This window comes from Syngnathus scovelli, chromosome 21 (genome assembly GCF_024217435.2).
Source record: "Syngnathus scovelli strain Florida chromosome 21, RoL_Ssco_1.2, whole genome shotgun sequence".
In the NCBI taxonomy this organism is placed as follows: domain Eukaryota; kingdom Metazoa; phylum Chordata; class Actinopteri; order Syngnathiformes; family Syngnathidae; genus Syngnathus; species Syngnathus scovelli.
In genome coordinates this window covers 6,075,687-6,099,429 of record NC_090867.1, presented here as the reverse complement: position 1 = coordinate 6,099,429, position 23,743 = coordinate 6,075,687, and the positions used below count along the sequence as shown (strand labels likewise).

Below are 23,743 nucleotides of genomic sequence, written 5' to 3'. Positions count from 1 at the left end.
CGGCTCAAACGTGAGTGAAGGCCACACCGCAACCTGCTTAGGTGGTATGCCAGAGAGCTACTCATAACCGGCGGCTTTATTAAATTGTCCTTTTCAGACAGGTTAGATGAATTCCAAGTGCTGCCATCTAGTGGCGGCAAATTTCTCCCGTCTGACGCACCATTTAACTGTATGCGAAAATACTTCATTTTTAACTTTCAACATGGTTAAAGATAATAGGTGCCCTAATTGGGCGGCTGGGTTAATGCGACCTATCTTTCGTAGTTTGTTTTACCCAAAGCAATCCAACATACCACATAAATACTGCCGCTGTCTCTCCAATGTGCATGTGTGTAAAACGTACAAAATAATTTGCATCATTTATAGACCACATGCTAAAAATATGACGTTCATGCAGCTGGTCTTGTAATCCACAGCTTGGTAAAGTGCTTCCGGTTGAGCATGGCCGTCCGTACTCGACCCCGAGTCTGCGGTTTGACCTACCGCCCTGTCGCGCACCAAACCGCGCGGCCATCAGTGATTTATTTATATATATATATATATATGCATACACATATACACACACACACACATCCACCTATGGCTCTATATGTCCTCAGCGCTGTAACGTTTTGTGCCGGTACGTACACTATATGAAATAAATGACGGGATTGTTTTCACCTCATTTAATATGCATCAAGCATACGAGCTGGTGTTTTAGAACAGCCTAAACTAGTAGGTCACAAAAAAGATTTAAAAAAAAAAAAAAACTTGCTAAAATTCTAAAAAGTTAATTGTCTTTTTTTCTGTTGAGAGAAGCGTCCAATGAAATGTGGTTAATACCATTGGGGGAGAGAGATTTGATTAGCGTTAGTACATGCATGGTCAGTGCAATTGTCGGTCAGTACAGCGTTTGCATAGGGCAGCGCATGGGTTAGTGCATTCATGGTTATCACACGGCAGAACATTTCGCGGCGGCGGGGAGTCGAACCCTGGGTCTCAGGTGTTCTAGCGCAGCGATCGAGCCACTCGCCCAGCGTGGCGAGCTCGGCGGTCACCCCGCTTTTTCTTCGAGTCATTCTTATCCGTTCAGTATTTCGTTCCGCGCGCGTTGGGTAAGTACAAAAGAGTGCAAACGGCCGCCAGCTGCCAGGTCGAAATAGCCGACTGGTCTATGACACGGCCTCTTGCCCCGAAAGAACCTGGTTCGATCCCAGGCATGAGCACATACTTGACGGTGCTTTTGCAATTGGAACCTCGCCTACTATAAGTGTACGCATATGCAAATAAAATTGCATATGCAAGTATTTATGTGTAAACAGACAAGGAGGCCCCGCCCCCCGAGTGGGCGGGGCCACCCACCGGACCACGCCTACTGGCCACGCCCCCGGGGGCTGCAAGCCACGCCCCCTGCCCTGGCGTAATTACACTAAGGTAGGGGGCGGGGCGAAGCCCCGCCCCCTACTCTAGTGTAATTAACCAGGGTAGGGGGCGGGGCGAAGCCCCGCCCCCTACCCTAGTGTAATTAACTAGGGTAGGGGGCGGGGCGAAGCCCCGCCCCCTACCCTAGTGTAATTAAAAGTGAATAGAAATCTAGTAGTGTAGGGGGCGGGGCGAAGCCCCGCCCCCTACACTACTAGATTTCTATTCACTTTTAATGTAAATGAAAACATTAGTACAATTATAAAAAAAGGTATTAACATTTTATATATATATATATATGTATATATATATATATATATATATAAATGTTTTCATTTACATTAAAAGTGAATAGAAATCTAGTAGTGTAGGGGGCGGGGCTTCGCCCCGCCCCCTACCCTAGTTAATTACACTAGGGTAGGGGGCGGGGCTTCGCCCCGCCCCCTACCCTGGTTAATTACACTAGAGTAGGGGGCGGGGCTTCGCCCCGCCCCCTACCTTAGTGTAATTACGCCAGGGCAGGGGGCGTGGCTTGCAGCCCCCGGGGGCGTGGCCAGTAGGCGTGGTCCGGTGGGTGGCCCCGCCCACTCGGGGGGCGGGGCCTCCTTGTCTGTTTACACATAAATACTTGCATATGCAATTTTATTTGCATATGCGTACACTTATAGTAGGCGAGGTTCCAATTGCAAAAGCACCGTCAAGTACGTGCTCATGCCTGGGATCGAACCAGGTTCTTTCGGGGCAAGAGGCCGTGTCATAGACCAGTCGGCTATTTCGACCTGGCAGCTGGCGGCCGTTTGCACTCTTTTGTACTTACCCAACGCGCGCGGAACGAAATACTGAACGGATAAGAATGACTCGAAGAAAAAGCGGGGTGACCGCCGAGCTCGCCACGCTGGGCGAGTGGCTCGATCGCTGCGCTAGAACACCTGAGACCCAGGGTTCGACTCCCCGCCGCCGCGAAATGTTCTGCCGTGTGATAACCATGAATGCACTAACCCATGCGCTGCCCTATGCAAACGCTGTACTGACCGACAATTGCACTGACCATGCATGTACTAACGCTAATCAAATCTCTCTCCCCCAATGGTATTAACCACATTTCATTGGACGCTTCTCTCAACAGAAAAAAAGACAATTAACTTTTTAGAATTTTAGCAAGTTTTTTTTTTTTTTTTAAATCTTTTTTGTGACCTACTAGTTTAGGCTGTTCTAAAACACCAGCTCGTATGCTTGATGCATATTAAATGAGGTGAAAACAATCCCGTCATTTATTTCATATAGTGTACGTACCGGCACAAAACGTTACAGCGCTGAGGACATATAGAGCCATAGGTGGATGTGTGTGTGTGTGTATATGTGTATGCATATATATATATATATAAATAAATCACTGATGGCCGCGCGGTTTGGTGCGCGACAGGGCGGTAGGTCAAACCGCAGACTCGGGGTCGAGTACGGACGGCCATGCTCAACCGGAAGCACTTTACCAAGCTGTGGATTACAAGACCAGCTGCATGAACGTCATATTTTTAGCATGTGGTCTATAAATGATGCAAATTATTTTGTACGTTTTACACACATGCACATTGGAGAGACAGCGGCAGTATTTATGTGGTATGTTGGATTGCTTTGGGTAAAACAAACTACGAAAGATAGGTCGCATTAACCCAGCCGCCCAATTAGGGCACCTATTATCTTTAACCATGTTGAAAGTTAAAAATGAAGTATTTTCGCATACAGTTAAATGGTGCGTCAGACGGGAGAAATTTGCCGCCACTAGATGGCAGCACTTGGAATTCATCTAACCTGTCTGAAAAGGACAATTTAATAAAGCCGCCGGTTATGAGTAGCTCTCTGGCATACCACCTAAGCAGGTTGCGGTGTGGCCTTCACTCACGTTTGAGCCGGCTTAACGTTGAACTGGATGGTATTATGCAGTACTGGTACCAAGGTTGGCAGTGTTAAGCAACATGCAACGATTGCTTTGAATTGAAGGCCAACATCCTAGAAGTTGCATGTAATGTTTAAAATTTTACTTTAGCTTCCGTCTCCACTGTATAGCAACAGGCGTTCGTAGTCAGACTGCAAATGAAGACAACACCTGCAACAAAACGTGTAATAAGTTTAAGTCTCAAGAGATGCTGAATCAACTGCATCATGAATGACTGACACAAAGTTGGCTTTATTTACAAAGGCCATCCACAGGAACAAGACACCAAAGTCAACTTTATTCACAAAATCACCCACGACGATTCAACCGCAAAAATAAAGGTTCAGACTTGAAAATAGGCTTTTCTCGTACAAAAAGAAATGCACCTACATTGAGCAAGATTCTGAATTCAGTGGCCATTTTATGGCAGTTTCTCAAAAGGGTTTGCCAAAGATTAATTTCATTGGTCGCAACGCAGTCTGTCATTTGCATTTATGGGTGTCAGGCTACTTTTGTCAACAATTTTGAAAGCATACAGCATTTCTTTCCACTGTGAAAAGAAATGCCTGACACTGCATGTTTCATATTACTTATTTGGACTCATTTGTTTGAGACTAATTTTTCAATTGCCTTATAGAGAATGTTTCAAAGTATTACAGTTTGCATGTTGTCATTTAACTCAAAATATGCACAATACTTTACATGCCAATGTTGATAATGGACCACTTGAATTCAGTTCACAATTTAATACAGGTACAGCGACAGTTACAGTATAAACTTTACAGTTCACTCCATTAAAAAAAAAAAAAAAACACTTTAAAACAATATTGCACAATGACAGCACTGAGGAAAAAAGAGGCATCATGCAGACAGTGTGCACACCCAGTGAAAAAGTGGAGGGAGGGAAGGAAAGCAAGTGCGGAAGGGGGAAAACCAAAGTCATACTCTCCCTAAATGCTGGCTGCTTCGCCCTCGCCGCATCTGCACCCGCCTCATGTAGGCCGCTCATCACGGGCGAAGGTCTGCTGAAGGTTCGTTGTACTCTTCCTCTGCGTCGCACAACTGCAAAAAGAAAGACGGCACTCAGTTGCATGCGGTTCACTTCTGTCGATGTACTCCGTGACCGGCAGATGGTACTCATCTTCATTTGAGGAACTGCTCCCATCCCTCCAACGCCACGCGAGCGAGCCCTGCGACAGACAAATAAGGAAATGCGATTAAAAAAAAAAAAGGTGTGTACACTCTCCTTGTACATTTGATTGCCACGTCACCTCTGGCCTGTCATGAATCAGGCTCCTTCCTCTTCATCACATGGCAACTGCTTTTCTTGGGGTGATTTCTTCCTTTGCTCCCCAATCCCAGGTCTAGTGACCTCCATCCGCTGGCTGTTTTGTGCAGCTTCTCTTCCACCTTGCAAGACACAAGCACCAAAGTCTCGCTTGCGCCGCCGCTGCGCGTTTGCACTCAATCAAGGCTGCACAACATATTGGAAAATGAGTGATATGGCAGGATTGGGCCAGACTATTGCATTGTGCAAAGTTATGCAAAAACTTGGGATGGAAATGAATTTTTTGAACTGAATGAGATCAGTTAGATGTTAACTTGGATCAGTGACTTCTCTTCTAAAATAATTTGGCAAGAAAACACGGAGCTTATTTCATTAGGCCACATGACAAAGAAAATCTTTCGTTTCTTAAAGTGCATGCCATTAACGTACACCACCATGTGGCAGTTTTCCAATACACGTGCAGCCCTACACACACACACACACACACACACACACTTCACCATTGGTGTCCGAACTGCGGCATGGGGGCTCTGTGACAAAAGGCCATTGGACACGGGCCACGAGGGGAGCGCCAAAATTTGACTGCTCAAGGGCGTCAGAATATTACGTTACGCTGTTTGCAAGTCAAATCTTCTATTCAAAATTTCACTCAACACAAGTTTAGCCTCATTTTTGCGGTGTTAGATTTACCAAGACACCTCATGATTGACTTTCAAAATTAACACCGTTTTGTAGCAGTAGCACAACATTTTAACACTTAATAGCAAAATCTCATGATTGATTAGAATCTTTAATGAATTTGTCAAACAATTTTGAATTTGTTTCAGTACGAGGCCCTCAAACAAACATTCGGACACCACTGGTGTGAATTGAAAAAGGAAAACTCCATTTCACGCATTGACGCTGCGCAGGTCGACGTCTCCAGGGAAGCGGGTCTCCCTCAGAACCTGGCTGCAGAGTGATGCCACCCGGCCAAGCAGTCCACCTCGGATCAGTTTGTGTCGTGTCCCGGTCGCCATCTGCAGACAGACAATGTCAAACTCAAAGCGCACCCAAAGTTGGCGGTCACTTGCTTACTAGATCACAGCGGCTAGTTACTCTTGGTTACCGTCGCCGGGTCCGGCCGTTCGTCCCCCCTTTTGCGTCCAGTCTGCAAAAGACAGAACATGCAATGAGTTGTGCGCTGCTTGCGTCATTATGTCTTGAGCACTCTCGACCGGTGGTTCCTCACTGAACAGCTCGCTCCCACGCAGTCCTACACTGAGGGGAGAACAAAGAACCAAGTACCACAGTGGTAGGTTAGAAAAACACAAAATGTTACAAATGACATTGCAAAATTGGACATTCGGGACCAGCTCGCTCCAACGCTGCCCTACACTGACGGGAGAACAAAGAACGCGAGTATGACAGTCGTATAGGTTAGAAAAAGACAAAAATGTTACAAATTACATTGCAAAATTGGACATTTGGACCAGCTCGCTCCAACGCCGCCCTACACCGAGGGGCGAACAAGAACGCAAGTATGACAGTGGTAGTAGGTGAGAAAAAGACAAAAATGTTACAAATGACATTGCAAAATTGGACATTCAGGACCAACTCGCTCCAACACTGCCCTACACTGAGGGGAGACTAAAGAACGCACGAACAGTGGTATGTTTGAAAATGACAAAATGTTACAAATTACATTGCAAAATTGGACATTCGGACCAGCTCGCTCCAACACCGCCCTACACCGAGGGGAGAACAAGAACGCAAGTACGACAGTGGTAGGTTAGAAAACGACAAAATGTTACAAGTCAGATTGCAAAATTGAACATCCTTCACATCAAACTTTTGTTTGCGTTTCCAGCACCTCGTGGACCGGCTCCCTCCAACGCCGCCCTACACTGAGGGGAGAACAACGAACGCAAGTACGGCAGTGGTAGTAGATTAGGAAAAAGACAATGTTACAGTTATCAAGTCATATTGCAAAATTGGACATTCGGCACCACGTCAAAATTCTCTGTTTCCAGCAGCTTGTTAACCGGCTCGCTCCAACGTCACCCTACACTGTAGGGAGAACAAAGAACGCAAATACGACAGTGGTAGGTAGAAAAGACAAAATGTTACAATGGTCAACAAGTCATATTGCAAAATTAGACATTCGGCTCCACGTCAAACTTTTGTTTGTGTTCATCAACGTGACACCGTCCTCACCCAAAGGTTACAATGCACTGTCAATGGCAATCCTAGCATAAGACAACGCTGCTCTTATAGCAAGATTGGGCTTCTGCTTGTGGTACCCAAGCTGGTTCCTGCACAAAACCTGAAACATTAAAGGGGTGAAACACGACAAGGATTTGGTTGTGTCGATTGCTGTGACGGACCAAGACGAGTTGAGTCAAGTCAAGAGCATTTCTATTGCCCAAAATCAGTCAAGTCTCAAAGGGCTTCGCATGTGCAAAAATTGGAGTCCTCCCCCAAAGCGCCGGCCGGCTTTCAACCGCTATCCTCACACAAGACAACGCTGCTCTGGATCCAGACAAGCCACAACCTCAACCACAACTACAGACCACCTCTTAAGCAAGTCCAACCATCAGACCCCCAAACACCTGCCCTCATTTCAAGGCAACCTTTCCAACGTGCACCCATAACCAAAGGCAACCAGAGCGCAACACTGCCCCCTCCTGGTCAAATGATCCCCACACATGACATGTCCACGTTGGCATGCTGCTTGATTCTTGACTGGGTGTGAATTGGTCCTTTCCTCATTGCTTCTCTTCAACCCTGGAAAAACATGCAAGGCGCCATTAATTGAGTTCTGTAACTACATTTGTGCTATAGCATTCATGTACCAAAAAAAAAGGACCCATTCCCATCTCAGGTACAGAAACTCTTATTGATGTCAGAAAGCTATCTTGAGGAATTACAACCGCTATCCCATTCTAAAACACCCATTATCAACAATAAAAGCGGACAAATTTCTTACCACTCCATTAGCTGAGCTTTTAGAGTGAGAATGTTACTTCAGCTCACTTGTTAAATACACAAGAATTCATTCATTTTGATGCGGCACAGATCAACATTGCATATTGGTATATAGTCTGGCTCTCCTATTGGACAAGGACACTGAGAAGGACAGAGAAGAAAAACCACTAATAAAGAACCGGCGTTTTCATTGCTTTATTCTTCCACATATGAGCTCACAGCTCACTTAAACCCTTACACCCCGTCATCTGACCAAAATTAACCAATCAGGAGCTAGCGGTTTAGGCAGAGACAAGTGAATGAGTAAATGCGAACAATTTTAAAATGTAATTGTAAATACATATTTTTGCAAATTAACTTTAGGAGTCAACTTAGAATTTAATTTAATTAAAAAAAAATCAAATTCGTCTCTCTAGCCTCTTATGTTGGATACAAATACACAATTAGACAGAACATAGACATCGTTTTATATTCATTCAACTTACCTCCGTCGTGCGGATAATTCAAGTTTGCAGTGCACAAACGACGCCATAGCACGTGTCGAGCTGAGCTTGTATGTGTTTGACTATAGTCAAACAAACATATTGACTTGAGTCAAACAAACACTTATAGTTCAACCCCCAAGTAAAAGACGTCTCATTCATGAGTTAAAAATGAAACGAACGAAGAAGAGCTGCCCAGCATTAAAAAGAAACGAAAACGTTTTGAAACACTGCTAAATTGTGCAAAAGCAAGTGCATTGAGACGTGCTGCGCTCAAACCTCAAACGCGGTTGCGTCCATCGCGTGCGAAAATCCTGCAACAAGCAAAAAGACGTCGTGAGAAACAGCAACGGACGACAAACATTTGCTCGTGTGCCCGCTTACCTGAGAGAATGCCACGCGGTCGGGCGCCATCTTGCTTCATCCGTATTTGATAACTCCCTGGTGCACACCTGTATTCAATTTATCTGAGGGTCTGACGTCACTTCCATTAAATGAAGGCAAACTTCTTCTCCTGCATGTCAAACGGCGCTTTGCACACTAGCGCCACCAGGTGACCTGTCGAGATGACTGCTTCGGTTTACCCTGGAAATTAAAAACGATCGAGCAACCTGGCTATTACACAACACTAAATTGTTTTCAGGCGGCACGCTGTCGCCATCTCCTGGTCCAGTATGTGGAATGCAGTTGGTGACCACATTTGGAATCCCAAACAAATAGAGCCTTTTCTCCACTTTTGTCGGACTAAAATTGAAAATCAAACTGTTGATTGACTTTTCCTCCCTTTTTTCAGACAACAAACGAGAAAATCAAGTCGGATTTCTATTATGACCAGGTATCTGACTAAGATGTGAGAAAGCTTGTTTAGGAAACAATTTTGAGAGCCCTTGTTTTATTTTTCGGGAACTGCGACATTTACATTTTCTTTCTGAATACTGGTAGATATATTCCATACTTAAATACTCAAGCACTTACATTGGCAATGTACACCTGTCAATATAAGGCTCACAGTTGACCTCTATTATTCGTTTCTTAACATACATTTTTAAAATTTGAATAAACAAGGCATTTCTCCATTTGTCATTACGGGGTTTCACATGTAGATGCTGAAAATGACCTTAATCTACCTTGGAAAAAGTTGCAAAATGTAAAGCAAAGTGAATACTTGGGCTTTAGCAGTTATGTCAGCTGACCTTTCGCTCGGTGTTGAAGAGGCCACAGGACGCAGCGATGCTCCTTATTGGGTGTCCTCCGTTCTCTCTCTTTCTTCTGCCACTGATGAACTTGGGGATCACTGACCTTTGCAGGAGGTGATTCAGGTGACACTCATGGTGATTTAGCCTGAGGAGCTGCTTGACTTTTTGACTACGTCCGACCTCATAGCGGAGAGTGTTGACAGACCTTAACCTGGACGCTGCTTCATCAGGTCAGTGTTACCCAGCTTTCAATGAGATGAGGCACACATTTGATATTAGAAAAAATGCAGTATTGAACAAGAAGGACATCAAATGAAATGACATTCCAATTTATTATTCCTCTTTTTATTCCAAGAAAAGTGTGTATAATACAATGTTATTTTCAGTGAATTCACAACAGACATAAAATTGTCTTCATAAAATCATTTACCCTTTAAAAGAGTGTACGATTTCTTTACACATTATTCACAAAGTGGTGGAAATGATTCTCAAATTGATTGTGCCGACAATCCTGTGACAATCAAAAGTTAATAGTGCATGTGTGAGACGCGTCTTTTATCGGAAATGTACAGAGCCTTAGACAACTTGATCTTTTTTGTGGCCACAATGTGATTAATTGTCTGCCGCTTGCAAAGGGCTCTGCGGACACTGCCCCTCCGCTCGTTGTATGGACGACGGTCTTTTAGCGGCTTTGGCCGAACACGGGATGTCTGCAAACATGACGGATCTGCCGTCGGGGCAGAGCAGCACGCTGGAGTCTGCTTCGCACTTTGTGGTTCTGCTTGGCCATAAGGCCTCGGCGGGGCTGTGCCTGATTGCCAGCGCTCCTTGAGTCAGGACGTCCGAGGTCACCGCCGATGCTCCGGGGTTACTTATTTTGATCAGCATGTCCAGCGATTGCTTACGAGTTTCCAGCGAAGCTCTCGTGGCTTTCCGCTCCTCTTCCACCTTGTCCTCCTCCTCCTCCTCTTCTTCCTCGTCCGTCTCTGTGATGGTGTCCTTCAGGCTGAAACCCTTCGAGTCGGTGGAGTCTCTCTTGAACGAAAGGTCCAACGGGCCGTCGCTCTGGCGAGTCGTTCGCTCCAGAGCTTGATGGATGTGCGAGAGCTCGTTTCGGATTTTGCTCAGGTGCTCCCAAAGATGGTACTGGACAGGGAGGTCCTCCTTCTCCAGGTGGGAGATGTTGCGCTCGGCTTCCTGATACTCCTGCAAGGCCTTTGAGAGGTCATTGAGGAGAGTGGCCACTGACTCCGAGGCCCCGTCCCCTCTGGGGAGCGTGGTCATGGGATCTTGGCCGCTGTGAGAGGATACTTCTCTTTTTGGACTGGTGAGATGATCTGCATACGAGGATTCTGATGACTTGGTCTTGGGGTGCAAATTCTGTGAACTGAAAAGTGAAATGTACAAAAGAAGAGAAAATGAGTGATTCTGAAGTATTCTGCTTTTACTCTATGGTTGTTGTTTTTTTTTTTTGTCGCAAACTTCTTTTCAGCTGTTATTCAAATAATTTGCAGTCAAACACTTACCCAAGTTTGTCTGATGTCATATTTAGAGTAGGACTTGTCTGGGTGTTCTTGAGAAATTCCAAAGTGAAGCCCATCGTCGGCTTCTTTTCTACAGGAACTTCTATGGGTCCGCCCGTCCTCTTGAGAGCCCAACTTGTTTTACTTTCTTTGGCTGAGGCTTGCGCTTTATCCCCCAGCCTGTAGGCCGGGTCGGAAGAACCTCCCTGAGGTGACATCCGACCGACAGGGGAAACCGTGGCGGCCCCAGGCCTTAAGGCGGGCACTTTCCACAGATTCACTTTGGGCTGGAAACCAGATAAAGAAAGTGCATCGACAGTGTTTGTGGATGTTTTGTGTCCTTTACTGCTATCACTCTGACTGGACGCCAGTCCAAAGCTATGTTCGCACAGGAAAGGGTAGTAGAGCCGTGAGGGGATGAGAGTTCTGTCTGTGTGGCTGCCAGAGGCTGGATGAATCAGCTGGGCGGCAGAAGCCAGGAACGGGAGCTGGGCGAGCTGCGCGTGGGTTGGAGTGGAGGGAAGCGCAGAGTTCATGTAGGAGAAAAGACTCGGACCGATGGGATAGCCCACCCCGAGTACGGAAAGGTTGAGCCCATTGGGGTCCTGGTAGTCCGCCAGGTTTGACGGGGGAGGATAACATGGGATGGAACTGTTCATTCCCGCCTGAGCGCTTTCGGTTTTGGCCTTGCTGGCGGTTAGGAGGCGCCATTGGTCTGAGAGCGACCCGGGAGCTGTCAGACAGGTCTTGGATAGTGTCTTGTAATGTTTCAACTGGGCCTCCACCTCCACAGAGCGCGCTCGCAGGAGCTGGTCTTCCAGGGAGAGCATGTCTGCCATCAACAACTGAGAATCTGCTTTGCACTCTCCAGCGTCCCCTTTTTCAGAGCGCTCTTTCGCCAACGTCCGAGCCTCCTCTGCTTCCTCTCTCTGGTTTTCCCCATCGTCCACTTGCTCCTCCACGCTCCTCTGCTGCCCCTCCTCAATCTGTGTTGCCTGGTCCTGGGCTTCTTTCCCCGCCCCACGGAGGCTCTGCTGTAGCGGCCGCAGCTGGTTCGGGTGCAAGACATTGTTGCCCTTTTTGTAGGGCCAGTCTGACTCGATGAGCAGGGACAGAGAGTTCTTGCACAGGCTGTACTTCATGTGGTTGTACAGGTGGGACTTCTCCATGCAGGTGAAGGGACACTGGAAGCATTTGTAGTTGTAGGGCTTACCCCACGGACGAGGAATGTAATGAGGCTTCTTGGGTTTGCGCTCTTTGTGTTTGCTAGCAGATGTCACTTTGCAAACGTCGTCCTTGGACATGACTGCTCTCGATATTTCAGAAACGTATTCAGGTTAGGATCATTCACGAGACTAGTTGCAATAGATTTATGATCATTTGCCCCTCAGCTTTGAGGACGGTTGCCGACGTTCAGATGCATTTTCTTAGTGCCTGTGAACAGACAAGATGATTTTCTTGAATGTTACATTTTGACATTTCATTTGACCTGGCCCATCTGTCCGTTTAAAAATCAAACGCAGCCCTTGAGCACAAAAGTATACACATCGCCCTTGAGGTGCAATGTTGTCTTTTTTTTTCTTTCTTTCTCTAAGACTGCATGTGTTGTCTACCTGAGGAAAAGGTCATCTCACCATGAAGCTAACTTGAGCTTCTCACTGTACCTGCCACTCCTCATTAGTTCCACCAGAATACCAGGCCAGAGTGAGGATAAAGCCTCGGAGGCAAATGGGACACGACAGTGGGGCTGTGCACCTGGGCGGGGTTAGGGATGGCCCCTAGTGTTCGGGACCAGAAACCTTGAAGGCCAACTAACACGCAAGATGAGTCCAGACTGTGATAAAGAAGATAAAGTAGTGGGGGGTGGTTACTAATGAGGACTTGGCGTCATGCCTTGAGGGGCATCATTAGCGGCAGGACTGGGATCTGGGTCAAGACACGGTGAATAAGTTCAATAGCGCTCCTGAACTAGGTCTGATTTTGCTAGTTAAGAACTTTTACCTCCTAATGTTTCTTTTTATTGCCGTCAAAAACAAATTGACACGGCATCGCTCTCATCATGAACGATAAAAGAAACGATTATCTTGTTTCACTTTAGGGAGGTGCTCTGCGCGGAATGCGGGTGCCTCCGTTTAAAAGATTCCGCTTTAAGGCTTTCATTTCTTCTTCATCCGCAGGCCATTGGAAGATAAAAGAGAGAAGCTGAAGATATGAAAAATGTTTCAAATATGTATTAATTGTCTTTTCATCACCATACTTTAATGTGAGTACTTTTGCCACCTCTGCCCGTAGATGCTGGCGGCTTTCGTTGTTCTGTTGAAGCCCGATTCATTGACTCACTTGTCCGCCTCGGGGCTCTGACCCCCCCCCCCCTTTTATCTCATAATGGAGCCGAACAGCTGCTATTACCAGACAATCAATAAAAACATTTTTTTTTTTTATAGTACAGTTTCATCCTCTTCAGGCCACTATATCTGGATCACTCGCTATCTGACTGTGCACTTTGAGACCCCCCACCCACCCCGACCCCATATCCCAAGCCTGCGGTCTTGTTTTGGGCTTTTAAAGTCGATGAAGCACTTGAACATCTATTGTCAAAATTACGGACACACTCGAAGCACTTTGGCATGCATCAGTAGACCCAAAAGTGACACTCTGCAGGGAAGCATTCAAAAATGGCTACGTATTTATTTCTATTAAAGTACCTTGTTATGATTTCAGGGATTGGGAGTCGTCTTCTTCCAAGAACGCAACAGTCCTGGTACAGAAAAAAAAAAAAAAGAACTGTTAAATGATCTGTTTTGTTGGTTTTAATTCATCACATTTTCCTCTATGTATAACAATAACATTATTGTATTTTTTTAAAACAGTTATTCCAATGATTAATATTACTAGTTAATTGTCTATGATTTAAATTACTATTTCTTTGCATTTTGAAAATCACACTTGTGAAAAATTGACTATAATTTGTAAAACTGCTTTTTGTAAAATGAACCCATTTATCCATCCATTGCTTCCAAGCAGAAGCCCATATTTATATTTCATTTTTCATTTCCATTTTCCCCATTCACGACACACACACGTTTATTTACAATTAAATTGAATACAAACCTCAATATAAAATGCAATATTTGCATAAAATATGAAACACAAAGTCATTAAAATAATTAGTTTCAGTTCAAACTAAAGTGACAAAAAAAAAAGATTTTTAAATGTCTCCAAAGCCACACACACGCAAAGTGCCTCGATAAACAGTCCATGGAAGATTACTTAACAAAATATTAATATTCCTAAGCATTAAACCACAACAAAAATTGCCATTATTACTTTTAGTTAAAATTTCATTGAAGATAAAAAATAACATGAATAAAAGCCACTTTTTAATATTATGTCTCTTGAATGATTCCAGACACGCAAGAAGACCTGTAATAAAAACAATACAAGTTACCTGCAGTGTGAAGTGTGTGTCTCGTCGAAGTGATGCGGTTATCCCGCCCGGTGCTGTCTGTCTGTCTGCCTCTCGTCCGTCCCTGGACTCAAATGGGAGCACAGCAGGAGCGAGCGTGCACATTTATATTGACTGGGAGCGTGGCCCTCAGGCACTACAATAAAGCAGCCACCCTACCCAACCCAACCCCACCCCACCCTTACACCCCTTTACCCTGCAAGCACCTCCACTTTGCCTTCTCAAATGTGCTCCGGACCTTGCAGCCAAGTTGAGCTTAAAGGTTACACCAGTGAGTGATGGCATCTTAATACTTGACGTGATTCTCAATTCATCCGTGATGAGGACTTTCGTCCTAATTGCTATTTTCCTCATTACCAACACATTTAGGCACTTTGAATGTAAGCCGAATGAACTAAGGATACTGGACCAATAGAATTAATAATAGATATCTGCGTAGCTATCCATCCATCAAATTATCAACCGACCTACTATTCGGATATTGCTGAGATGTCGTGCACGGTGAAAGACAAACAGCTTCTTCGACTCAGAAGAAAAAAAAAAAAAGGAACTCCCGTGTGCCTTTCGAGATATCTACCTTCTCCTCCTGGTCGTCCGTGTCACCGAGCTCTCCTGCCCTTCCTCCTGATTGAGCAGACATGGTCTTCCCCCCCGCTGTCACATTTACTCCAGATGGTTAGGCTCTATGTAGCGGCCTGTCAGCCTCCATTTGGCCGCATCGGCACGACAGGCAGCTTGATGCCTCTCGAAGGGTCCCTGACTAGATGACTGACTTGCGGGGGGGACCCTGATGTTAAACATTTGACGTACTCTTGAGCAAGACTGCCATGGCAGAAGATTCTGAAAAAGCTGGACCATGTCTACTTAAGATATCAGGTTCTTGTCCTGCTACAAAGAGAAGCTACTCTTGAGATTCTCCCAATTCAAAGTTTTAGTCTAAATATAAATTTTTTTATTTTATTTTATTGTCACTGTCGTGCTTGCCTTGTACAATGAATGATTTTTTTTTTCTCTTCCAATATTAATACTAAAATGGGCCTCCTGATGCAGTGGTAAATTGAAAAGAGACTGAAAGATGATGAGGAGGATGAAGACAAGGATGAGCTAAGCGTCCTTATGGAGCGGCATCTGCGGAGCCTGACAGTCGCAGTCCATTACGGCTCTGAGAAAGGAACTGGAGGGCTCCGACAACACGCCCACCAGGCAGAGCCAGCTGTGCGCATGCATCCAAACACACACATATTGCCGCGTGTCTTATAAGATGGACTATTTGTTTAAAATAGAAAACTCTTCTCCAACTCGGGATGAGTGTTCCTCTCTCCTTCCACTCTGTGAGTTTGAGGCCTGAGGTGGGATGGCTAACAGCTCTTCTCTGAGCGTGCGCTGCTGGGCACATTAACTAAACTCATATCGCTCTCAGCCACTATCAATTATTCACCACAGCCCCCCCCCCAAGCCCCTTTCCCCACTTCCTTATCAAAGGAAAGCAACACCCCAAAGCTATTCCGTGCACTATGTTGCTGAGAATTTTTAGTCATTTGTTTTATTGAAGATTTAGGTGGAGGCAACTGGACCAAAAGACTACTTTTATACAAAATCTAAGCCTGTTGTAGCCTGTCCACTTTCTGGCACTAGATTTTTTTTTTAGCACTAGAAATTTTTCTTCCGCACTAAAAAAAAAAAAAAAATTTAAACACTAGAAATTGAATTTTTAAGATAGGCTAAGCTAACCGCAAGTTAGCTGCCGAGCAAATGTTTTTATCAAAGTCAAAAAAGGAGCAAATATTGTATAAGAATAATTCCCCGAGAGATTTCTGAATACTGATATTAAATATAAAGAAAAAAAAACAACATACTAAGCGTGCAAAGTGTCTTTGACTGAGAGGACCTGCCCTCCCATTATGTCAGTTGCAGCCGCTGGGAGCAAACAATGAGACATTTCCACTTTCACTCTTAAATGAACACACAAGGCAATTATACAGATGAGGGCCGGACGAGCGTTGGCCGCTGTCCAGCGTGTAAAAAGGCAGCTCTTCAAAGTCTGCTGGCTTCATATGTGAAAAGGGCAGATATCAAGGTTCAGCTATGACGGGACCTATGAGTCGTTGGGGTTTTTCCTCTGCAGACAGTTGTGCCCTTCTCTTTGGTCTCAACCCATCTTGCCACTAAACTGGATGTTTTAGTTCCGCGCGACCTGCTACTCTTTGCAATGCTAACCGCATAAACACAGTCATTCCCAACACTATATCTGATTATTGATTGTGATGATTATTTACTTGCTACACATATTTTTTCATCTATCTATGCCAGCGACATGTAGTGACAGGAAGAATAATTCAATGCTCTTCCACTAGATGGCGAAAGGTACAAATTATTTGTGTATCCACCTGTTGCCATTCATAAAACAAAAGAATAACTTTTGTGTTCAAATAAACGGGCTCAGATTTCACTCTGGCAAAGTAAATGAGATCATTATTGTTTTCATATACTGTTACAAAAAGTCCTTGTTCAAAAGCCAGATTTTTGTAATGAAAAATAAACGTTCGGTAGTCTGCAACCACCTTTACGGGAGACGGACTGACTAGACGGTAACCTGCTGCTTCTGGACTTGACACACGAGCACCCATTAGACCCTCAGGAGGTCGGGTATTTTATTTATTTACTTATTTATTTATTAATTTATTTATTTCATGGGTGTCACCTGACGGGGGAAAAGCGAGTGGGAATGAAGGGAAGCAGCTGATTGTGTCACAGCGCATCACTACTGCTGTCCATCACAGCACTGACCTTCAGGGTGTGTGTGTGTGTGTTTGTGTGTCTGTATCAACAATGTGTAAGTATGTGCATATTAAGTCACTGACCCACAGGGAGTGCATGTGTTTGTTCATCAATGTAGGGTGTGCGAGACCATGTGTGTGTGTGCGTGTATATGTGAGTGAACACCTCGCGGGGGTGTATGTGTGTGTCTCCATGTCAACGCAGCAATCTGTGTAAGTTAGCTGACATAGCCGCCAGCTCGGCGGACGACCACCCTCAATAACTTGAACTCGCTCACTAGTTATTTACTTTATAATCGCATGATGACGATAACTAATGCAATAACACACACAGAGTGCGACTGCATGTTGTGCCTGAGTGAGCTTGTATGAAAAATTTAGTGGGGACTCCACTTGATTTTTACCACACAAATAATTTGATGACTGCCATGTACAGTTGAATCTAATCTAACCATGAGAAATTCCCAAAGCGCCAAAGATGCATTTCCTGACAAATGCGTCAAAATCGAAACACGACCGCACGGTAAACGTCCATATGTGTTGGGACCCGCGAACCAGTGCGGCCTCATGCCGGGACCAGGCTTGTATTCCCCCAGTAATGCAGGAGCATCACACTCTGGGGAGCCTGGTGTCAGTCACTTCCCCAGCTGCGACCCGGCCCCCCACCATCACTTTTCCTTAGTTGGGGGGGTGGCGAGAGAGCGCCAACTCCTGGAGGACGCCCGTGCGTCGCTGGCTTTTCATGCGGCAGGAATCGAGGGAGACAGGGACCAAAGGCCGTCAGCCTCATCCCTTAGGGTGCCTCGGCCTCGCAACTACAAGTTCATGTTTTAGCAAACCATATGTTCTCCCTCTGCCCCCCAGCAGAGCAGCAGCACAGACCCTCTCAGCCAGTTAGCAAATAAACAAGTCAGGAAGCCATAGCTTGGGGGGGAGAAGGCTTGTTTGCTTCTCGGAGGCTGTCAGCCTCGTGCCTCTTCACTGCCGCTAAGCTGTTACTGGAAGCTCAGAGGCGGGCAGTAAAAAGTACAAATACAAGCTCATCGTTAGCTAAGTTGTTAGTCGCAACGTTAGCAAAGTGAAGACATTGCAATAACGTATCCAGTTTTCTTCTCAGTTATCAAGAGAGGTGAAACCAAAGCCACTCCTTAGTCCACTCCAATAAATCGTCATAGACGAGTCGGTACTTTAAATTCATGATGAACCAAGATGTCTACTTGTGTTTTCCAGAGGGGTGAATGATAGACAGAGCCAAACAGATGGAAAGAGTGTGTGTGTGTGTATACAAGGTCCAGAGAGTACCACAGTCAGTGGTCCCTTTGGGCAGAGAAATTGTCCACAAATGGACAGCTGCGCCTTGGGCACGACATTCAGGAAGTGGACTCGTGCACACACTTCTGGACCCCTCGGGGTGCAGCAACTCACTGACCTGACTGTCACATCAGTCCAAAGTTTGCTCCAAGGTCATGCTCTGCTTTAATTATTCCAGTGACAAAACAAAAAACAAGCGCTAATGAGGCAGGAACGATGAAATAGTTGGGTTGCGAGATTTAAAAAAAAAAAAAAGTCATCAAGTATTGCGTAATAAAATAACCTACAATAGCGCTAATATGTAGTTTTAGTTATTTTTTTATTTATTTAACAGAACTTCTCTTTATTTTTTCATTTTAGTTGCATTTTGTTCAATTTTCATTAGCTATAATAACCTTAGTTTACACACACAAACACACACACACACACAATGACATGACAGCCGGCCTCACTGACCGGTCCATTGAGTCATCAGTGACCTTCCGCGGGATTGGACTTGCCATCCCAATTGACCAAATCACTGATCTTTAAAAGCAGCTCTGCGGGGACAAGGCGAAGGCGTGGTGGTGGGGGGGGGGGGAGTAGTGACCACGCACCCCCATGCTTTAGCAAAGACACACAACCACATAAACACACGCATACTCCTTTCCATGCACCTCTCTCTCTAATCAAGGAGCAGGCAGGCGTGGTGACACTAACAAGAGGCGACAGCTTCACAGCGCTCGGGGCAACGACCAGCTCGGCTGTCGAGACCGCCGAGAGAGTCCGCCAGGCACGCACTGAGGCAAGGCAAGGCAAGGTTTGCTGTTTTGGGAGGAGGAGGAGGGGGGGATGGGGGCGCATCACAAGGAGAGAGCTGCTGGTGTGGATGCGAGAGGAGTTCATGAGGAAGATGGACAAGGAGTTGGCTAAGCTCATCCAGCCACTGCGTCATTGTCTTTAGAAGCATTTTTGCATCGTTATGTGACAAATGTAGGTGGAGGAGTTAACTACTGAAAAACAATTTCTACCCAAATTGCATTCTCTAGTTTGGTTAGAAGAAAGCAATGCACAAGGCAGTGTTAAATACTCGTGCGGGCTTCCCAAACCATCCAGCCCTGGAGCCTACTTACAGTGCCCCCCTCCGCATCCCCGACTGCACCCCTCCTCCCATCTCCTCCGGAACACAGTTTAACTTCTGTCATCTAGATGAAGCAAGTGAGTCAGTCTAGCAGTGGTGAGACGATGTGACAGGTCGGTAATGGACAGGACAAAGAGGGGATTTACCAAGTATTAGTAAACCTTAATAATTCACCACACCAAAGTCCCCCTGGCAGATCCCCACGTCCCATGTTCCTGTCACACTTTAATATTGTGCTCTGCTAACAAAGTCAAGTAGATAAAAAAAAATAATTATTGATCTTCATTACAATTACAAAAAATGTCAATGCATTTGCCAAACTAGTCAGGAGAGTTGAGTTCACTGCGGCCATAGCAGTTGAAAATCTCGAGGCGCCATTGTACAGTATTAATGTACATCGTGTCAAGCAGATTTGCCAGCTTCATGCATCAAACTTGTCTCACGCAGATAATAAATAGCACACAACATGGAGGTAATTCCCTGACTGCATTTTTGTCTGAGATTGGCAGGCCCAGTCATTAGATACCCCCACTGGCTGTTCTTTTGACTCTCCTCTTGTCTGGGTGATGGTGGAGGGGCGCGAGTTTGCTTACAGTATAGTGACGGGTGTCAGCGCTGAGGCCACGTCCAGTCTGCTGTGACAGCGATGCCGCCTGACCACTCCAGCCCTGACCCACTCTGCGCTCCAGCCCGCATCGCCCCGAGAGACGTGGAGGGTGATGCGGACTGGCACCGCGGGGCCCTCCGTGGCTGGTGCCTTAGCTGGTGGTCTCCGTGGCCTATTAGTGTCTCGCTATGGGCCTGTCACACTGACAAAACAGGGAACTGTCAAATTAAGTAGAGGCCGAATCGCGGAGATATGTACTCAAACACACCGAGGGGAGGACCAGGATGAGGGAAGTACCGGTGCTAATGTCGACGGTAAGTGAGAGTGACAGCTTGAGAGCTGATCGGAGAGCTAAGACAGAGCGGTTACGGTAGCTGATAATGGCGGCGGTGGGATTGTCCTGAGGAAACTTGCTGAGGGCCAATCCGAACAGAGCGAGACGGAGGAACACGTGGAAGACGCTTGGGGTTCTGTCCCAAACAGCTTGGAGTTACGCTACTCCAACTTAATGATATCTGACTGCCGAGCTCCGTGTGTGTGTGTGTGTTTATGCAGGTGTGCTTTGAGTTGAGTTGGAGTATTTGCTCAAATGTTCAGACTTTTACAAAAAGACGCGCATATCACTGCAGGCAGTCTGCACAAAGTTTTCGTATCGCTTCGGAAAAAGTTTTTCCGCCTTCGCTGTTTTTTGCCTAGCTAACAAATGACGCAAGATGCCATGGAGGAATAAATGCATATAATTATAACGCTTAATCAACGGACATTTCTACAAAAACGGTGCAGCAACACAAGTAGACAAAAAAATACCACAATTTTTAAAATGTCATAGGACGTTAATTCATTAATTTAAGTGAGTTAAGGTGGTAAAATGATTTGTCTAACTATTGCAGATGGGTGTGAAACATACCCTCGCACTAAACGGGGTTCGCTGTATTGCCGAGTGTGTCAGCTCTTGTGTGTTGCCACTTGGGCTCTCCCGTCGCAGAGCGTCGTGGAGACCGAGAGGCTGATGCACAGTGGCAGCTCCCCCCTCGCAGCCACGGGCCAGCCCAGAGCCACTGCAGATGATAGTTTTAATTGCTTTCAATCTTTCAGGCTAGTCTCTGCCCAGTGGCGCAGGCTGCTGGTGTGTGCATGTGTGTGTGCGGTTATTGTCTGAGGATGTTGCACAAACATCCGTGTGTGATGGATGTGTTTGCCCATTATGAACAAAAAACGACGAGAGAATTAAGGCCTCGCAGTGTTATATGCGTTACGCATCGCCGTAGATGAATTAGCGAGTTGTAGCATGGGCGCAAAACGCTAATCTCTGCAAAAAAAAAAAAAAAGCCGCCCTTTTCCATAAAATGTTTGTTTATAAATAATAAAGTTCAAGCATTTCATGCAAAGACCTCAAAACATGCACTCGCGTCCTTAAAAGCATTTTATAGGTGGTGAACTACAAAACCAAGGCATCAATAATTCAGGACCCAATGCTGAGCTGGCATAACACAACACTGAAAACATTCCACAAAATTTGAATGGCAAGTGGGAATTGCCGTGTCACATTTGAACACGGGTTCAGCGTGTGCTAAACACGGATACATCTCAAAAGAAAGCCCTGCAGTCTCATTTACATAGACTTGACCTATTATTCGTAATGACATAAATATAATTTTAATACCTACAGTATATTGACAGTATTGAAATCCATAGAAAGAATTAAAAAGCACTTTAGTCACTTCCTGTTGCCGTCCTGCAAAAAAACACGCAAGCCACTTCTCACCCATGTATTCCACTCCCTGCTTTTTTTTCCCCCACAACACACACACACACAGAGGACTCTTGTGGCCGGGGGGTAAATTAGACCCTAACATTCCCACATAGGCTAATCTCCATCCATTTAGAGGCTTGTAATATTTAATCAGGAGGCCACGACACGCCTGGCAGCATAGTGCATTGTGGCAGCGCTCATATGTTTGGAGGAGGTCAACGAAGGCACGCCACTAAGGGGGTAATGCTAAAACATGCATGGGGCATATTTGGAAATAAAGATGCCGACTCAAATTGTTATGTTGTCGCTTTAAAGACTTTAGAAATAAGCGACTGGCTTGAGTGTCCCTGCCTGGAGGTATTGCACCGGTGGAAGCCAAGAACTCTCACCCTCACCGCTCTAAAAGGTCACGCTTCGCACAGTCAGTGTGAAAGGCGACGGCTAAAAATGGTATTGTCCATCTGTTTTTAAATGTTCACGACTGACGAATCTTTTTTTTTTTTTAAATAAAAGCAAAATAGTACACATAAATAAATGTGGGGAAAAGAAAATCCTGTGAAAAACCATAATGGCCAACCGGCTGTGATTTTTGCGTTTTGTAAATAGAACAATTTGCGTTGATAAGTGCGAAGACGTTATAGTGTGGTGTCGGCCCATCGAGACGCTTTGCTTCCTGATTCGGAATGACTCTAATGGGAGGCCCTGGTGAATTTTTCATACAGCCCAGAGGGGGACGACGAGGGGCCATACTGGCGCATTACAAGCTCTTGGGGAGAGAGAGAGAGAGGGAAGGGCTAAACTAACATTGAGGTCTTTATGTTCCTACTCCTATTTCGCAAGCAAGCATGGACTGACACGCTGAGCATCATTTTTTTTTGTCCCTAAAATGTATTTATTAATGCAATTTTTGTAAATAAAAAACAAAACAAAATATTCAAGATTAATTTACTTTTTTTAAATTATAAATTGTGTACAATTAAATTGCTAAACTACTTCATTGAAGGTTTTTCATAAAAGTGTATTATTTTATAAAATAAATGGCAAATTAATAATGATAGATGTGCACAATGTACAGTGTATTATATAGTTAGGTTATTAATAATAAATTAATTATTAGAAATAAAAAAAACTCATTTAAAAAAATCCAAACAATACTTATTTTTATTTGATTAATTGGTTGAAGATTTGTAATACAATGCAGAAATAACCATAAATTCTCATTTTATTATTTAAAGCAACCATTTTACATATTGCTATTTTTTTTTTTTTTTTTTTTTTTTTTAATGCTCATCTCCGACTGACCTGGCCCATCTGTCCAAATCAAATGTGGCCCTTGAGCCGAAAAGCCACCCGGGCCTGGTCTATCGGGAACGATGTGTGATTAACGAGAGCAGCTTGATCCGCTTGCCTCTTTGTCATGTCGGTGAACAAACGCCGGCTGAATAATGCCCAAGATCTCAATTTAATGGGCTGAAATTTCTGCAAGAAAGCTCTAAAAACATTATCCATCTGTTCAGTGCACACACGCCTCAGCTCGCCGGGATAGCTCGTAGCACTATCTTGCCGTATGCAAATATGTTTTGCCTGGAAATCTATTTGGAGTTGCTCGAAGGAATCCAGAACGGCCCGCCTTCTGTCTCCCCTCGACCGGCTCACGCGCTCCTCTCGTCTAGCTCCTCTCGCGTGGAAGACATTTCACCAGCTCCGCACGCACCCGAGTTTGCGGCACCTCCGATCCGAGCACCGTGGGGCCAATATGCAGATCTGGCAGGCCCCGTGCAGGCTTGGGGGGGGACGAGAGGACGGGGGGGCATGCGACTGTTTCCTCACTTGCACGAAACACGCGTGAGGAATATTTATACAATAACATCTCCACTAAAACGACCTAAAAAAAAATATTTTCCCAGAAACAATTTTCA

General features: G+C 45.2%; 1 protein-coding gene and 1 long non-coding RNA gene across 4 annotated transcripts; both read right to left on the bottom strand.

The window, feature by feature from the left end:
- Positions 1-3,414: 3,414 nt before the first annotated feature.
- Positions 3,415-8,571, bottom strand: LOC125991389 (uncharacterized). Of its 3 annotated transcripts, XR_007489264.2 has the most exons (6): positions 8,456-8,571; positions 8,075-8,385; positions 7,591-7,730; positions 5,700-7,388; positions 4,606-5,641; positions 3,418-4,524 (listed from the first exon to the last, which is right to left on the bottom strand). It is a non-coding gene; the product is annotated as an uncharacterized lncRNA (long non-coding RNA). The 3 variants fall into 3 exon arrangements; XR_007489263.2 differs by having other exon boundaries at positions 3,415-4,524; positions 7,591-8,385; XR_007489265.2 differs by lacking the exon at positions 7,591-7,730 and having other exon boundaries at positions 3,421-4,524.
- Positions 8,572-9,580: 1,009 nt separating this feature from the next.
- Positions 9,581-22,934, bottom strand: prr35 (proline rich 35). The gene is made up of 4 exons (XM_049758543.2): positions 14,239-22,934; positions 13,496-13,548; positions 10,794-12,224; positions 9,581-10,654 (listed from the first exon to the last, which is right to left on the bottom strand). The coding sequence occupies exons 3-4, from the start codon at positions 12,092-12,094 to the stop codon at positions 9,880-9,882; spliced, it is 2,076 nt and encodes a 691-aa protein (XP_049614500.1). The 5' UTR covers positions 12,095-12,224; positions 13,496-13,548; positions 14,239-22,934; the 3' UTR covers positions 9,581-9,879.
- Between the last annotated feature and the right edge of the window lie 809 nt (positions 22,935-23,743).

Coding starts and splice junctions, on each gene's coding strand:
- prr35 (XM_049758543.2), bottom strand. CDS start 12,094: ATGTCCAAGGACGACGTTTGCAAAGTGACATCTGCTAGCAAACACAAA. Junction 10,655..10,793: donor ATGACATCAGACAAACTTGG/GTAAGTGTTTGA, acceptor TTCACTTTTCAG/TTCACAGAATTTGCACCCCA.